Below are 16,840 nucleotides of genomic sequence, written 5' to 3' on the forward strand. Positions count from 1 at the left end.
GTTAAAAGAAATATATAAGTATATAGCTAAATCTGTGAGACAAACAGAGTAATTTGTACGCTGTTGTACAAGGCACTTTTCATGGCCTGCACTGGCATGCACACAAGAGGACATTCTCCTACACCAGTTTCTGAGGTTTTAGCTGTAATTTGGAGAAGCTTTGAAAGCTGCACAGCTCAACTACTTCATTTGAAAATTTATGCTGAGAATAAACTCAGTTTACAGGAAGATCTACATGCAATTTAATACCAGCGCATTTCTAGAAATCCTTCTCCAGCCTCCTCCATCCTATTTACTTTTGCTGGTACGAAAAAAAAAAAATCTATACTGTATCAGTAGTCTAAAAGAGGCCATAAGATTTAAAAAAAGCCCTGTTTGGCTGATGCAGGGCTCATCAGAATTCCAGGCAGGAAAAGGATGGCAGGTTGGACATCTGAGATTATCCAGGACAAGAAAACGTCAGTACTTAAAGCAAAGAAGGTTTGGGAAGCAGCTCAGCTCCTCAAGGCTGCACACGGCAGCAGCAGGACAGCCAGATGTTCGGAGCCCTGTCCGTCCTTTCAGATTTGTGTAGGTTTATGTTACGTGCCGGGGTCTGGAAGGGGAAGGGAATGAAGGGAACTTGGTTTACAAAACAAACAAATTCCTTGGTAATGTAAAGCCTAGGCAGTGTTAGCCTGGCTGACTCAGATTCCTTCAAACCTCCATTAAAATACCAGCAGCAAGTGTGGCTGCTATTTTTGGCCACTTTTTAAAAAGCTGGGAAGGAAAGTTCTCTTTTCAAATTGAAGACACGCTCCCGGCGAGCATTCCTTGTTTGTTTCTTCTCATTTATTTAGCAATGCCACAAAATTCAGTGACAGGAAGAAGGGAAAAACACAGGGAGGATGTCCCCAAAGCCAGATGGTCTTAAAATGCCAGACACTCCCAGAACAATCCCCGAACTAAAGGGTATCTCTGCTGTCAGAGGAGCAGCAGGAAGGGCCTGATATTGGAAACAAATGGGAGGAGGTGGAAGGCCCTCAGCACCGTGGTGGACCCCGAGGGTGTGGGTGGGCATGGTTTGGTTTGACGCCTGCTGGCACTGGGGACACGGACCCTTGGAGTGGAGAATGAGTTGTGGTTTCAGCTGGTGACAGCAGACCCACAGCCAGCGCTGTGTTTATTGCTGCGGGAGGGGAGTCGTCAACAACTGCCGGGTTGTTGTATTTTTGCTTTGGAAAACAACCCCTGGGTAACAATCCCCATTAAGTAATTCAGATCTAAGCTCTTTTTGCAAAGTTTCTGCTATAATTACTACCCATATAACCCAGCACATCAGCCTTCTCTCTGCTGCCGTGTCATTATGCAACTTTTTTTGGCTGCTGCTCTCAGTGCCATCCCTTTCCCCTTAGCCATGGAGATTTCTCTTCCTTGGCTTCCCAATCCCACTGGGAACACCAGTAGCACTGAGCTGGGTCAGGCCAAAGGCTGCATGCGCCCAAAATCCTGACCCCACCAGCAACCAGAGAAGGACTGAATGTCCCAAATTTGGGCATTAAAAGAATGTATTCATAGAATCTTAGAATGATTTGGGTTGGAAGGGACCTTAAAGGCCATCCAGTTCCACTCCAGTGCCATGGGCACGGACACCTTCCACCAGGCCAGACGATCCTCCCTGCTCGCCAGCTCTCCAAATACCTCAGCACAGGCTGGGAAAGCCCTCTGAAAACCTGAAGGCAGCACGTCAGTGAGGTCACCCACACCTGGCAAGTGTTTCAAATCACCTTAGGACTTCTCAAAGCTTCTCTAAGGTTCCTGCAGGAGCAACTTCAGCCCGTTAGCCCCTGGAACACCCACCTGCGCAGACTAAATGCTCCTTCTTGTGTTTTTTACTCCCTCTCCTGCTACTCAGACTGCCTGCATTGCATTTTTCTCCGTCATTTCCATTAGATGAAGTTATTTTGGAGATTTAACCTTGTGTTCAGTAGCTCTGGGAAGCTCCTGCCATAGAGGCTAGCCCCACAACTGTCTAAAAAAGACTCAAAAAAGGGAGAGCCATGGGTACAGGATCCCGAGGCATCATTTTACATTTTGGTGGTTTCTCACTATGATGGCAGCTGAAGTTGTCCTGCCTGCTGTAAGACCATGCAATGAATCACAGCCTGGAACAGGTCCAGCAGAAAGAAAAAAAAAAGATACATTTTTCAGCCAAGTGGGCTCTCTTACTGTGTGCTGGGACAAGGCAAATTACGGGACCAGGTACTGAGGCTGAGAGGTGCTTAAGCTGATCCTTCTACCAAAGAAATGCACTGGAATCCCAGCTGAAGTCATTCAGGTGCTTTGGAAGTGTTACCTGGCAGGAATTCTTCGTTAAACAGCTGAGTGTCTGAGCATGTCTTTGGCATGGCTGGGAGCTGTTCTAACCCCTAACAGCTCCCAGAAATTCCTCAGGGACTTTTATATCAAAACCAAATGCCTTAACCACCCTCTGCACCATAATCAGCAGCCAGTACAACGTATTAGAAACCGATAAAAGTTAATAAACAAAGCATTAAAATTGAACTCGCTGCCATAAAATTCTGAGGCAAAGCAGTGGGATTTTTCTCTTTAACACAGGCTGAATTCTGGGATGATATTTAGTTTCGTGTTTCCACTCAGCAAGGTCCAAAAATAACTGATTTATAAAACTACACGATGGGATCACTTTCTTGAGGTTTCTTCTTTCTTTTTATCCCCTAAGTGAACCTTTAAGCATCTTTTCATGTTATTTACAGGAGTTTTAAACTCTAACCAAAGAACTTTAAATATGGGGCCACATATTAAATCCCACTGACCTGAAATCTCCCTGGCATTCAGCTAAATTAACTAAGGCAAGGTGCTGAAAGAGCTGAGAAACTTAAGTAACTTCATGTAACTAAAAATCTGTATCTCAATTCTTGTGAAGGGAACTTGGGGGAGCTCAAACCTGTTATTAATGTCACATAATATTGCAATGTGAAGAAAGGCTCTTTCCCATCTTGCTTTAGTGTAAGTACTGTCTTTTCCTAGTAGCAATTTCAAGAAATAAATAAAAAATACCACCCTCAGATAGTTTTTATCACATATAAGATGCAAATTCCATGCCATGCACACAGCGTTTCTCCTTTGCCTAAGGTGGGAGGGAGGAACTGGTCCATGAAGACAACTAAGACTTCTCTGCTTCCTTTCCCTGAGACTCCACCCCACCCACCTGCCACTCATTTCTTATTTTGAGGCATTTCTCACCTAAATCAGGGAGCCAAGAGGGCAGTTTGGGGCTTCAACTTACCGACTGTCAGGAAGGCAGTGGAGAGGGCAGAGCCGTGCTCGTTGATGGCTTCGCAGCGGAACTCCCCGGCACGCTCAGGGGTCACGTTCCTCAGGCGCAGGGAGCCCCAGCCCACCCGGGGCACCGACAGGCAGGAGGGCTCTGTCCCTGCTGGGGGAGGCCTCTGAGGTTTGGGGTGAAGCACCTGAGTGGGGTGGCTGAGCACAAGGCCCCTGCTGTCGTACCAGCGGATCAGAGGTGCGGGCAGGCCGGTGGCATTGCAGGACAGGGTCACGTCCCCGCCAGCCACCACGGTGGTGTTCACTGGGGAAGAGACGATGATGGGGACAGAGTCTTTGCCTGGGGGGAAATACAACCAAAGAATGAATTCAGCTAAGGGAAATGGCACTTAATGCCAGTCAATATGATTTTAAAAATCACACGTGGTTCTTTTCAACCATTTTAACAATTATTTCTTCTCTACACAGCATCTCCAGACTTCCCTTCCAGACTGAAGAGATCAGCACAGACTCCTCCTTAGAGAAGGCTGATAAAAACCTACACTCAAACCACACTTTAAATTCCCTAAATGACACAGACTTGACTGTCAGAGAGGAACACAGCGCAGGCAAGACTGGCTTAGTCCACTCCATACACAAGCTGGCCACAAAATCTCTGCTCAGCCAGGCACTGCACAGCTCACACCAACCATAACTGGTCCAGAGATGTTCAAAGCTTCAGCTACGCATGACAGGAAGAGAAAAGGGACAGCAACAGTCTTGCCAACATCCTTATGCTAGCAGAAATCAACTTCGCTGGGTATTAGAAGGTATCTTAGACTGAAGAGATCAAAAAAGACTACTGGTACCTGATCCTGCCAATCTGATAGAGGGGAAGTGTGCATTAACCCCAAACCTGATGATTGTTGTGTGAACTTGATTATGGAACAGGCTTAACTACTCAGCAGCCAATACTGCTTGGAGCACCAGCTCATCCAACACAACAGGATCCTGATTCTATTTAAGCATAAATCGCATCAAATCCAATCATAAGCTGATTTGATTGTGGCTGATAATCCAGGTTTTAAGCATCAAGTAGCCACACCAGCCCAGAAATCCCTACATCTCTTAAAATCCAGCTGAAAGCACCTTCTTTGTAAGATTAGTGGTCAGAAACAAATTAATTCATAATCTAGGGGGGGAAAAAAAACCACAACAGAATAAAGCTTAAAGTATAAATGCTTAATATGAGTTCTTGAGAGCTGCAAGTGCTCCCACCTGGCTGGACACGGAGTCTCCCCGTGGACTGCACAAACCCAATTCCATTGTTTGCCACACACTGGTACAAGCCAGAGTCCTCCAGGGTGACCCCGCAGATCTGCAGATGGTTTCCTGTGGGCAAATGTCGTGGGGAGGGATGGAGAGGAGCTGCATTGTGGAGCCAGGTGAGGGTTGGAGCAGGATTGCCACGAATGTCACACCAGAAATGGATGGTGGCTCCGGCGGCCACGGTTTCGTCCTGCAGTCCCCTGGAGAGTGAGGGAGGTTCTGGAAAGGGAAAGGATTTTACTTAGACTAAGTCCTGAAAAAACTGCTGTGAAACATTACACAGGCTTATCACATCCAAAGGCTGAGCAAGTACCACAAACTGCACAGCCTGAAGCTGCTTTTCCCACACATGGGCTTATTTGAATGGTTTCTCCCTTTTATTCCAACAGCCACATGTTTGCATTCATCTTGTAAATAAAACACTTCTATTTTCAAAACAATTCATCAGTGACATTCCCCCAAAAAAGGTGTGTTGTGCATTGACACCCTGTTTTCTGAGTAACTCCAACATACACATTTTAAAACCCAAACAAAATCTGTCACGAATGCAAAAAACCACAAATACGAGGAAAATCTGCTACAACAGAAAGGGGAGATGAGGAACAACCAGGAGCCAAACAAAAGAGGCCAAATATATGATTATGTTTCTTTTGCTTTTGTTTATGTTCTCATCCAAACATATCACCACCCCTCATCAGCTTTTTGTTCACATGCAACCTCAAAAGAAGCAAATCTGGTCCCTGGCACATTACTGACACTGGCACTCTGTACGAAAATAAATGAATCAGTTCTTCCCTTGGAGTTTGTTATTCTTCACTGTTTCATTATTTCAGACTGCAAATGGTTAGAAGAGATAAATAATTATGGATTTTAACATGGGAGAAATGATGGGTTATGGTCATTATAAGCAGATCTGTATTCTTTATTTTAATATGCTTACGGCTGAGAAAGAATGTGAGGCTGTTTGGAAGCAGATGCCAAAACTAGCAGGTAGATGAAGGCAACGTTTGCTGCCTGGATGTGGAAATGTCTTTACTTCTTACCAAGTACAGTAAGCGAATAGTTAACGTATTTCACTGCTCCAGAGTCACTTCCCACCACGCAGGAGTAATTCCCAGCATCCGACGCCTCGAGCTGCTCCGTCACCAGGTGAGAGTGCAGCAGCTTCCACCTGCCTCGCCTCAGCGCGTCCCGGCCGTCTTTCACCCAGCGGATGGGGGCTGGAGCCGACCCACTGACCACACACTCCAGGGTCAGGGCGCTGTGCCGGGGCACTGCCAGGCTCTGGGGAGCCAGCGGGTGAAGGATGTGGGAGCCACCTGAAGAAGGGCCTGGAGGAAAGGAGATGAATCGTAGAATAGCATCACAGAATGGTTTGGGCCCTGTCCAACCTGGCCTTGAACACTTCCAGGGACGGGACAGCCACAGCTTCTCTGGGCAGAGAGCATCACAGGGCCTCACCACCCTCACAGGAAAGAATTTCTTCCCAATATCTACTCTAAGCCTACTCTCTATCAGTGCCACGCCCCCTTGTCCTGTCACTCCAGGCCCTCTCTCTCTGTTTTTCTTGTAGGCTCCCTTCAGGTACTGGAAGGTCACAGTGAGGTCACCCCTAAACCTTCTATTTTACAGGCTGAACAATCCCAATTCTCTCAGCCTTTCCTTGCAGGAGGAACCAACCAAGCTTTTAACCCACACCCTCCCATCCCATTCTCTGTCCTCCTCCATGTCTTGCAGTGTCAAACAGTGCACTCAGGACTGAGCACGATGTTGTAACACTGTCTTCCAGAAGTCCTGCTCCAAAATAGATTTGAGGACAGAAGTATTAGCAGTATTCCCTTCCCAAGGGTGACTTTCTGGGATTTGAAAAGCAGTCACGCTGCTCCTCCACAGTGAGGGGAAATAAGAATTGAATGGGCAAAGAATGCAGGCGAGATCTTACATAACATGGTGTTGGAGGCACTGATATGCCATTTCTAAAAACCTTAGGGACGTTACTTACTCTGTTTGAGCTGTGTTAATTCTGGAAAGCTGAACTGAATACTCACGTGTGACTGTGAGCTTCCGTCCAGTGAGTTCTACTCTGAGATCGTGAGTAACTGGGTTGTATGCTGCACACTTGTAGGATCCTTTGTCTTCTGAAGATACATTCAAAATTTGCAGGTTTCCAGATGGAAGAATTAGGTAGTTGTCTAAACAAGTGGGGAAGGTGAAAAGAAGATTAAATTTAATTTAGTTTCAAAAGATGCCTTCCTTTTTTGTAATTTTTAAAATTAATTTGTCAGCTATACCTGTTTATTCTAAATATAGGATCACAAAGAAATCACCATGCAAAGGAGATTCATTTCCAAGGGTAGGTTTAGATAAAGTGAATTGCACAGAAAGTTCTGCAAGTTTCCAGAGGACTTTTTTCCTTTAGGTTAAAAAAAAAAAAAAAAAAATCCAGGCAAGCTGCTGTTGGATACTTATATTGCACAAAACACCTCACCTGTTGATTGTTCCAGCCATTTCCCCCGCACTTGGAAGCGAACCTGTGCTTTGGGGTGACTTTCTGGCACCTTGCACCTGATGAGAGCTGTGCCTCCTTCCTCTGCTGCAACAGCAGCCGTCACCAAAGCATCGAAGTCAGCTAAACCTGCAGAGAGTTGGGAACAGGGTAAGAGCAGCCACGGCTTGGGAGAGGGGGAGGGCAGTAAGCTCAGTATTTGTGTTCAGAATACAGTTGGTTTCATGCTGATTGTCTTCTCTGGAGCAGCTTTTGGATATTCATATCAACAGGCCTGGTCTATCCTGCAGCCCATAATAGCATAAACCCTCCTTATACACTTCCTTACTACAAAAAGCTTTTACATGGGAACAGTGAGGAGAAAAAATAATTCCTACATCCCCTCCCAACTGCTCCCAGAAAAGCCAGCAGAGACACTGGAAAGGCTGCAGGACTCCTCACGGGCTCTGCAGGCACTACAGAAGACAATTCACACTGCCCATAAAAACGTGGAATTGTCTTTCTGGGCTGATAATGAGCACAGCAGTGCCCTGAGGCAGGCAGAGAGCTCCCAGCACCTTCCCGTGTGCTTCCCAAACCTCCAAGGGAGGAGGGAAGTGTGAAAGCTGCTCTTCTACTCCCTCCATGTTCAAACTTCTTTGAGGTTGTGAAGTTTTCCTATGTTGGCCACCCTTGGAGCTCTCTTGAGAGGGGCTGGCCATGGGTCAGTACTTTACCAAAACACTTTTAAGAGACTTTCCTCCCAAGGGGATTTTGGACATGCTCCATAGATGAGGTACCCTTCCAGAGAAATCACTCAAACCCTGCTTGACAAAGACCTGATTCAGACAGCCCAGAGATCCCAAACAGACAAATCATGCTCCTGCAGGAATATTGTACTCCCATTCTCAGCATCACATCATCCTTTCCATGTGGAAAACATTGTCCTTCCTCTTCCAAAGTCCCTTGAGGTCAAATAACTTACAGATCAAGCATCAAGGCAAAGATTGATCAGAAGAACCAGTACAACTAAGAGAAGGGAAACTGTCCCTAAGAGGAGAGAAGACTTGTCCTCACCTGAAGAACATCAACACTGGTTTGATCAAATCACATGAAAATTAAAATCTGCAGCTCCCACTTATTCCCCAGGCAACAATTCCCACAGATTTCTCCTCAACTCTCAAGCATGCTTCTGCAATGGCATGGCAGCTCAGCTGCTCTTTCAACATCCTTTGTGAAGGGAAGCATTTGGGAATCTTGTATTTTCAGGCCCATTCATTGAAATTAATGTTATTTCATTGAATAATATTTATGTCTGCTTAAAGAGACCCTTGAGGTCCTTCAACTCAAAATGAGGCTGACACCAACACTAAATCCATCAGGTATGGTTTGGTCTAGCTGAGGCTTTAAAAGCCTCCAGGGATGGGGATCCACAAGCTTTCTGGGAATGTGTTCCAGGGCTGCATCACCTGACAGGTCTCAGATGATAGCATTATAAAAAAGGCAAGAAGTGTATAATCCATCATATCCTACGTACTGGCTGAGGAAAAAAACCACCCCAAAACATTTTGGTCTAGGTGTTTTCTAAAACTCCAAGAAGGAATTGGCAAGGAGCAAAGAACAGAAGTGCAAATGAACTTACTGCCCATGGACACCGTGGCAGGCCGGCTCAGCACGGCGCCCACGCTGCTGCTGGCCACGCACTGATAGCGCCCGCACGTCGCCGGGCTCAGGGACACGACTGTCAAAGATCCTGACTGGATTTCCACTTCTCCCACCCTGCTGTCCAGAGGCTCCCCATTAAACAGCCAAGAAAGGTGAGCTGTGGAGGGCTCGGCAGAGCAGCGGAGCTGGACAGGCTCACCAGACTTCTGGACAGTAGATGAGGGCTCAGAAATAAAACGGGGAGTTAAATCTAAAAGGAAAAATATAGATATTGAGTTAGAGACCAGAATTTTGCATGGACACAGCTGATAAGGTTAACGATGTGCTGACTGGTATGACAGGCTCACCACGTAAAGGGTCTCTAAACTCCGAGTTGCAAGCGATATTCAAGCAAGTGTTGCCTTTTCCTTGGCAAGAAGAACTCAGGAGAGATTCCTGCTCGCTCTCAAACACTGGGAAAACGTCAAGATTCAAAGCCCACAAAAGGGGGTAACAGCAATTAAACAGATATAGGTGCAGTAAGGGGGAGGCACATCCCCAAGTGTGCACAAGGCAGAGGTGTCACACTTGCCAGGCTGGCAAAAACTGCAATCCCACTGGATTTATGCGGAGGAAAACAGCACCCGTCACCTGAAGAGACGGAGCACAGGAACACGCAGCTGTAGCTGATCTGTCCCATATGAAGCAGGCCCGGACGTGACTTGTAAAATGCTAGAAATGGCAGGAGCCTGCCAGGTATTTACACAGAACCGTCTCCGAGTCTGCAGAACTAATTAAAAATAGCCGGATAAAAAAAGCTGGATGAACAGCAAAGGCTCTTGCTAATTCCAAATACATGGACTTCATCAGGACAAGGATGATGAATTGGGCATCCATTATCTTTACTGAGTAAAGATGAACAGAAACAGGAAGAGCTGCTAATAAATAAAAGGTTCAATCCCACAGAACTTGGTTATGAGAATCCATTTATTTGCCAGAAGAAAATTCCTGCTTGTTGGACGAGACTTTTTCCTATTCTGGCCAATGAAACACTGGGAAGTATTTCCATTTGTTTTCTGTTGAATTCTCCACTAAAGATTTTGCATGAAGGGAGCAAGCAAAAGGCAATTAACACCAGTAACACTTAATTGGTTAGTAATACAAATTAGGAGAAAAAACTCAATTAAAAATAGACACATTGGCAGGGAAAAACAACTTCTAGTTTGTAAAGGATCTAAGGAATTCCAGATAGTACGGGTCAAGATGATATTAAATGACATCCAAGTCAGAGACAGTTTTCTTATAGGTGGGGCCCTGGGTTCATGCTTTTCTTCTCAAGTCAGTCCATCCCAGCTCTGGTTATGAGTTTCAGATGAGAAACTGCACATTTTTAACTGAACCATAAACTATCTGCATAAACATAAAATAAAACTGGAAATTAAAGTGTGGCTTCACTTAACAAAAAAAGATGAAATCCATAAAAATGGTATCCAAGCATTTTGCAGGACTCCAGATGTCCATTTTTAGCTTTTAGTTAGAAAACTGTTTTTCCCATTACTTCAGTTTGAATTTCCAGGGATAGAGGGAAGCACTGACCTTTCAGTTTGCTCGCCACCAATTGCTATGAAATCATACTGCTACTTTCATCTTCGCCCCTGCCCTCACTTCTGACACCAACACTGTGCTTCGCGTAAAAGGCAAAATTGGTAGCAGTGACCCTGCAGCTGGAATTTATCTCCTATGACTGCTTGAAAAATAAAATTTATCCCATTTGCTTATAACGATTGGCTATGAAGTGCTAAAAGTAGTAAAAGCTTCTTTTTTGTGTGGTTACGTTAAGACAAGCTGACTACACAGAGCAGATGTGTCAATTAAAACCATCCCTCTTCTTTTTTTAACACCAGAGTTCTTCCAACTGCAGCCACGCATCAGCTTTCGCATTTCAAAGGGCTGATTCCCCTCTCCCCCTACAAATCCAAACCCCTCCCGACCCCTGGGAACACAAGATGCACTGTATGCAGCAGAATCAGCATCCAGCTGAATCCATGGAGATCCCAAGGAACAAACCCAGAGTAGCCCAGAGTCTTCCATGTTCTGGCACTTGTTTTGAGCCAGACACAAGCAAAGTCATGTATCGAGTGTAAGGCTGGGTTTCAGTGCTCCATGCTTCCTTAAAAGCAGATTATTGACAATATCCAGTAAAGTTGGCCACTTCGAAATGCACTCCCAAGTGTTGTTTGTTCCAAAGTCTGGGTTCAACCCCAAAACCTCCAAGTCCCCCAGCTTGGGTGAGGCCTTACCTGTGCTGGTGGCAGTGACAAGGCCGGTGGCAGCGATGAGGAGCAGTGCCTGGAAGCGCCCGGGGGCTGGATGCATAGCGCCAGATTATCCAAATTGAAAGCCCGAAGCTCCAGACTAAGACGAGGCACGGAAACAGCTACAAAACAAACAGGCACATGTCTACTGTGAGTTTCAGGAGTTCATCTTTTAACTCTCTTACAACAAAGTGTTTGGGGTTTTTAAAAAAAAAAAAAAAAAAAAGGCACAACCAGGAAACAGCCAATATTCTTTGCAATATAGAAACCATCTGTAAAAGTGAGTTAGAGCTGAACTTCACTGTGGTTCCAAGTACTAATCTTAATGTAAGAGTTTTTCCACAGCTGGGGCATGAGGCATCCGCATTGAACCGCTCTGCCTTGATAAATTAGACTCCGTTCCACCCAGAGGAGCTGGAGTCCAAAGTAAACAGCTTATCTATTGGAGATAATATTGTTTGCAAACAATAATCATTTGACCATCTATCATCAGGCCGCACTTGTTTTACAAGTTTCTATGAATCTACTGCTGCGATGCCGCTACCGCTCACAATTGCTCCAAACCTGCTCACTGAGACCTGTCATCTGCTGGCTCCTTCTGCTGGGCTTTACAGGCAAACCATAGCAATGAAAAAAACACCAGTATTAGTCTTGTTCTCAATTTATATTCCCAAACAAATGGTGCTTTCTCCTCTATCCTTTTGGGGCACCCATTAGATCCACTTTTATCTCCATGGCTGCTTCTAGAGAGGGCAGTCCTTTCCTTGGCCGTATCACACACGACCATTCAGCTACGTAAGATCTCACTTTCATCATCAAAAATAAAAACTACATCATTAAACCAGCAAAACACAAACTAACTATGATCCCAGAGGTCTTTTCCAACCTGAACGACTCTACAATAAATTGTTAAACCAGCAAAATACAAACTAAATCATGGAACCAGCAACCAGACTTGCACGAGGTGAGTCTCAGGAATGGTGTTTCTGACACTCTGAGTCTCAATCAAACACTGGTTTCTCCAAGAAAACAATAAATCTACAGCTGCCGTTCATGTAAATGTCCTATTGGCCTTGTGTAATGCTATGATGGATAAGATCTGAGCTCATTTAGCACAGTTACTTCATTTATCAGCCCGGCCATACCATTCCACTGCTGATAACACTCAACATATAGTTTAAACATCTCATCTATCAGCTGTGTATATAAACACATATCCAACACACACACAATAACTGGGAGTTTTACTTGAGCACAGAAGCAAGTGCAGCAATACACATGCTTGGTAGGAGAAAGTCTCAGTTTATTGAGTGTTCACAGAGCCACTTGCTTTCCAAGAAGCTGGATCCGGACATCAACAGCAAAATTATTCCTGTGGTTTATTTAAAAATAACCTTACTTTATCATCGTAGCATCATGGTAAAATATATATGCAAATTAAGCATCAGGAAAAGCCTCCAGTTGTAATTAAAGAATCACTCTGGATTTATGGAGCTGTTTGCTCACTGCCACTTCTGCCTGCAAACTGCACTCTGGGTTACACTGACAGCTTGAGAGGGCAGCAAGAAACGCTGTCAAGTTCTGCTCCCGTTTCTGGGCAGTTTTATCTGATCCAGCAAATTTATTTCAGCTGTTGGGAAGACCCAGCAATCCTGTGGCCCAGGCTGGTTCCCAAGGCAAGCCAGGGCTGTTTTGGGAAGCCACAGATGGCAGAAGAGCCCAGCTGTGCCGAAGGGGTTGGTTTATTTGAATTCTCCCTCGGTTCAAGGGCAGGAGCGCTGCTCCACCAGCGCGCGCAGAGGACAAAGTAAACACCCAGAGAACTTGTTAACATCAAACACTTTGCTGAAGAGGGCTGGGGGCAATGTTGCTTTTTGCCAAATCTTCCCTCCACTATTTATTTATCAAAAGCAATGAAACGTATATTCTGGGTCAACTTTAACCCCAGCACATGGAGCTACTGGGTTATTTTGCAGCTGTCTTTTTAAACAAGGCCAGCTCATTATCTTTAACTAAACTTTATCTTTGGAGATCTACTTTATCCAGGCTCTGATTTCCCTCTGTTTATCTTTCTCCTTACATGTTCCTCGCTGCCAGTGTCAACAGCTACTCCTCTTTTGACCTACCAGTTTGGCTTTTGCAGGCTTGTGGAGTGGTAAGATCAACTGCAAAGCAGTGAGTACACACAGCGAGCCACAAAGACCAAAGTTCTTTGACTGGGGGGGAAAAAAGGAAAAACATTGGCTTTAACTGGAGTAGGATTGTTCAGCCATCAACACTCGGGCATCTGAATGAAGTTTCTCCAACACCTGCTTCTGAAGGGATGGCAGAGACATCTTGCTCACTGGTAGATTTCGGAACACCAGGGAAGATAAGACCCAGCAACACAACATAACCCAAAAATGCTTCTTTCTTTTTCTCCTGCAGATGGTGACACTCCAGAAGCCCCTTGCTAAATACAGAGAAGAGGGCGAGACCACAGCTTGTAGTTTTTTGGTCTTTAGAAATCCTGTGGAGAAACTTTGCCTCTTTAATATTGTATTAAAAAAGCCCTAGGGATGGAAAAACACAACCCTTCCCCTTTGCCATCTTTTCAATAACCCTGAGCTCCCATTTTGACAGCAAGTACCAGTCACCGGGGACCGGCTGGGATCTGAAAGAGGTGCACCTTGTTTAGATGTGGCTCCATTTTAGTGTCCTAGACTCCAAGATGAGCTCTGCCCAGAACAACTCTGCCCACTGTTCCTCGACTGGGAGGATGAATCTCCACCACTTGTGGATCAAATAGTCAAAGTTATTTTGGAGTAAGAGGTGTCACTGTCTGAGCATTTTAAACTAAAAGAGGAGTTATTAATATAAATAATATTCAAGGTTGAATAGAGATAGACATGGTTTTTGTGGATCAGGAAAATGCACTTTTCACTTTCACCGGCCATTTCTCCAGCCCAGCAGAAAGGCACAGCATGGCAAAGGCCACATTTCTCCCACTTCCACCCAGACCTCTTCACCTAAAGTCATCCTCTAGTTATCTTCGTGCAGCACTTGACCTCCTTGTCAGCTCTGAAGTAGGTTATTGCTCCTGGAGCAAGGGAAACAAGGAAGATAACGGACTTGTGTCAGGGGGAGGGGTCATCCCGACCATTGCAATGGATGCCTGCCCCTCGGAAGCATGCTGCACACACAGGGGCGCCCACAAACGTGTGCCTGGCACTTCTGGATGTAATTAGCAAGATGAAGTATTTCTGCACATGATATAATTCTAGCTGTGTGCCTCATTTGTCACTGACCCTTTATGAAAGGAACCCCTCAGCACAGAGCTGTGGGGACAGGCGTCCAGCAGCTCCCAGTTTCAGCCCCGCAACCTCTGGAATGCCATGTGCAGGCAAGAAAATAAACCATCCACACTAACTCCAAACAGAGGGGAAGGGAGGTTTCCCAGCACAGGAGGAGGGCTGTCCCCAGTGCCAGACTGGCACACCAGCCTGGCACACAGGGTGCTGCAGGGCAGCTGGCACATGGTCACACGGCTGTCGCGGCCTGGAGACCTGACCAGGATGGACACAGGCCATCCCAGACCAGGGAGCCTGTGGGCTTACTGAAGCACCCTACTGAGCCAAGATGGGAAGACACAGGCACCAGACCAGCTGGGATTTCTGCAGCCCTGGCAGTGACCCTCTTGTCGCTTCCCAAAGCTTCAGTTTGTCACTGTTTCTCCAGAAACCGGTGGTTTTCAATGTACAGCTCCACAAGTCTGGTCCTGGCACTGTAACTTAACCCTCACCAAATTAACTCACTCCTACCCATGTTTACCCCCAAATAAGGTTTCACAGTCTAAAAGATGACAAAATGCTGTTTTCCATGCATTCCCATGGTGTCAAGCTCCAGTGTCCTTCCAAACACAGCTGAGATCCTGCCCCACTTATTTACTGGACCGTGAACTTCTCCTCTCCACCCTTGCAGCTGAGGGCAGAGCCACTATGAAAAGAGCATTATCTCATCCCCATTTTGGTTTAGCTCCCTGAATCATCTTCCTGCCATCTCAGACCAGCTGGCAGGACAATACCAGGACCTGCCTTCCCAACAGCCACCACCCCACACCTCGGTCTGTTTCTGCACTCCCGCTCCATCTCTCCCTGCTCCAACACTCTCCCAACCTTCAGCGAGCTGTTCCACGAGGAACAGCTAAACGAGGAGGGGTTTCTGCACTACCCAAACGCTCCAGGTCCCATAAACGCTGGGTAGAGCAAAAGGAGGAGGAAGGAAACAGCATGCTCAGGAACAGAGGGAGTTATTCAGGTTGCCCACTCCCCCTCCAGGAGCTGACAGCCTTTGCTAAGAAGCCCAAGGAAAAAGTGACTGAGCACCGCTGCTTCAGAGGCAGCACTGCCCACCAGCTGCATCGTGACAGCCCTCTGGAGTATACCAGCTTTGGATATACAGATTTCCCATTTTTCCTAAACAGCAGCAACTCAAAATTGATTCATCCCACCTCACTTCATAATGTCATATGTGATTTAACACCCGAAGCACAGCAAATTGGTTTTTTCCCTAGGTCATTTATTAGAATTACCAAGAAAATTTCATTTTAACTTGCCATCTGTACAACAAAACCCACAAATTTCCAAACCACCTAAATCTAGAGCAAATGAACCCCCTTGAATTAGCTAAAATACTCTGGCTTCAGTGTGAGCAAGCTGAGTTAGATCATTAAATCTCACACCAAGACACCTTAAAAAAAAAAAAAAGAAAAAAAAAGAAAAAAAGAAAAAAAGAAGGTATTGAAGCCTGTGGCATTCCAAGAGAAAGCAATCAGACATTCCTGCCGCTCAGCTCCTCAGTGATCTCCAAAGCCTTTGATCACTGACTGTCTTCATGCTGTCCTCCTGGGGTCTGGCAAAATGAGTGTAACAGCTGGCACATAGACTTCATTAGCTTTCTGGGCTGGGAGGAGCGGGGTCCGGCCCGGGAGCCACGGCAGCTTGCCCGCGGCTTCTCGGACTGACCTCGCCGGTTTATTGCCGGTGTTTCGGGGCCGGGACACCTCAGCAGTGCCGCGCAGTTGCCAGCGGTGAACGCTCACCGCGCTGCTCCTAAAGCCACCCTAAAGCCACCCTAAAGCCACCACTGCCAGGCGGGATGCGGCAGACGCATTCCCAATGCCAACCCGCGGGGCTCAGAGTGCCAAAAGGCAACGGAGCCGGCCGAAGCCTCATTTTTATGAATGCTTAATGACCACTCAATCATTAACATCAACCTTTAAAAAGCAAATGCAGCACCTACAGTGTTCATTACCCTCCCCCTCCCCCCCTTTCAGGGTCTCAATCGAGTCAGTCAAGCGTGCAAACCGATCCTGTCGCCAGCAAAAGCATTTCCTTTCACTGTGGTCAGCCAAAAGCAGGGGAAAAAAATGGAAGTGACTTGGAGTTATGGCACCAAAAAGGCCAGACAAGCAAGGAAATAATCAACTCCACATGAGCCACTTCGAGCCCATCACAATGAAAAGGGCCTACGACTAACCCCAGGAAAGGTCAGCGGGACTATGGGGGTCAGAAGCTGAAAAAGGCAATAGCGAGCAGCTGCCAGCTGCAATAAGAATCAATGTGTTCCTAATTACACTCCGAAGAGAGGGCTCGAGCACCGGGAAACGCCGGGCTGTAATCACAGCTTGGGCAAAAAACATTCAAGTGCTCCCGTTTTACTCTTCTCCACCTCGAGCACTGGAGCTGCAGTTTATGTGTTACTAAATCACAGGAAGCCGAGGGCTGGAGATAAGGAGCCAGGCAGCTACAGAAGGGTTGGG

At 46.2% G+C, this 16,840-nt stretch overlaps 1 protein-coding gene across 2 annotated transcripts in view; it reads right to left on the reverse strand.

Annotated features, from left to right (window-relative positions):
• Positions 1 to 16,840, reverse strand: part of CDON (cell adhesion associated, oncogene regulated) — a 54,543-nt gene that overhangs the window by 23,353 nt on the left and 14,350 nt on the right. For both annotated transcript variants that reach the window (XM_010403950.4, XM_039564845.1), the window contains exons 2-8: positions 11,026 to 11,162; positions 8,724 to 8,996; positions 7,085 to 7,231; positions 6,645 to 6,788; positions 5,640 to 5,927; positions 4,546 to 4,815; positions 3,290 to 3,628 (exon numbers count right to left, since the gene is read on the reverse strand). In XM_010403950.4, the coding sequence (XP_010402252.3) occupies positions 3,290 to 3,628; positions 4,546 to 4,815; positions 5,640 to 5,927; positions 6,645 to 6,788; positions 7,085 to 7,231; positions 8,724 to 8,996; positions 11,026 to 11,101 (1,537 nt within the window). In that variant the 5' untranslated portion in view covers positions 11,102 to 11,162. The remainder of the gene's footprint in view (positions 1 to 3,289; positions 3,629 to 4,545; positions 4,816 to 5,639; positions 5,928 to 6,644; positions 6,789 to 7,084; positions 7,232 to 8,723; positions 8,997 to 11,025; positions 11,163 to 16,840) is intronic.

Source organism: Corvus cornix, chromosome 24 (genome assembly GCF_000738735.6).
Source record: "Corvus cornix cornix isolate S_Up_H32 chromosome 24, ASM73873v5, whole genome shotgun sequence".
NCBI classification, from domain to species: Eukaryota; Metazoa; Chordata; class Aves; order Passeriformes; family Corvidae; genus Corvus; species Corvus cornix.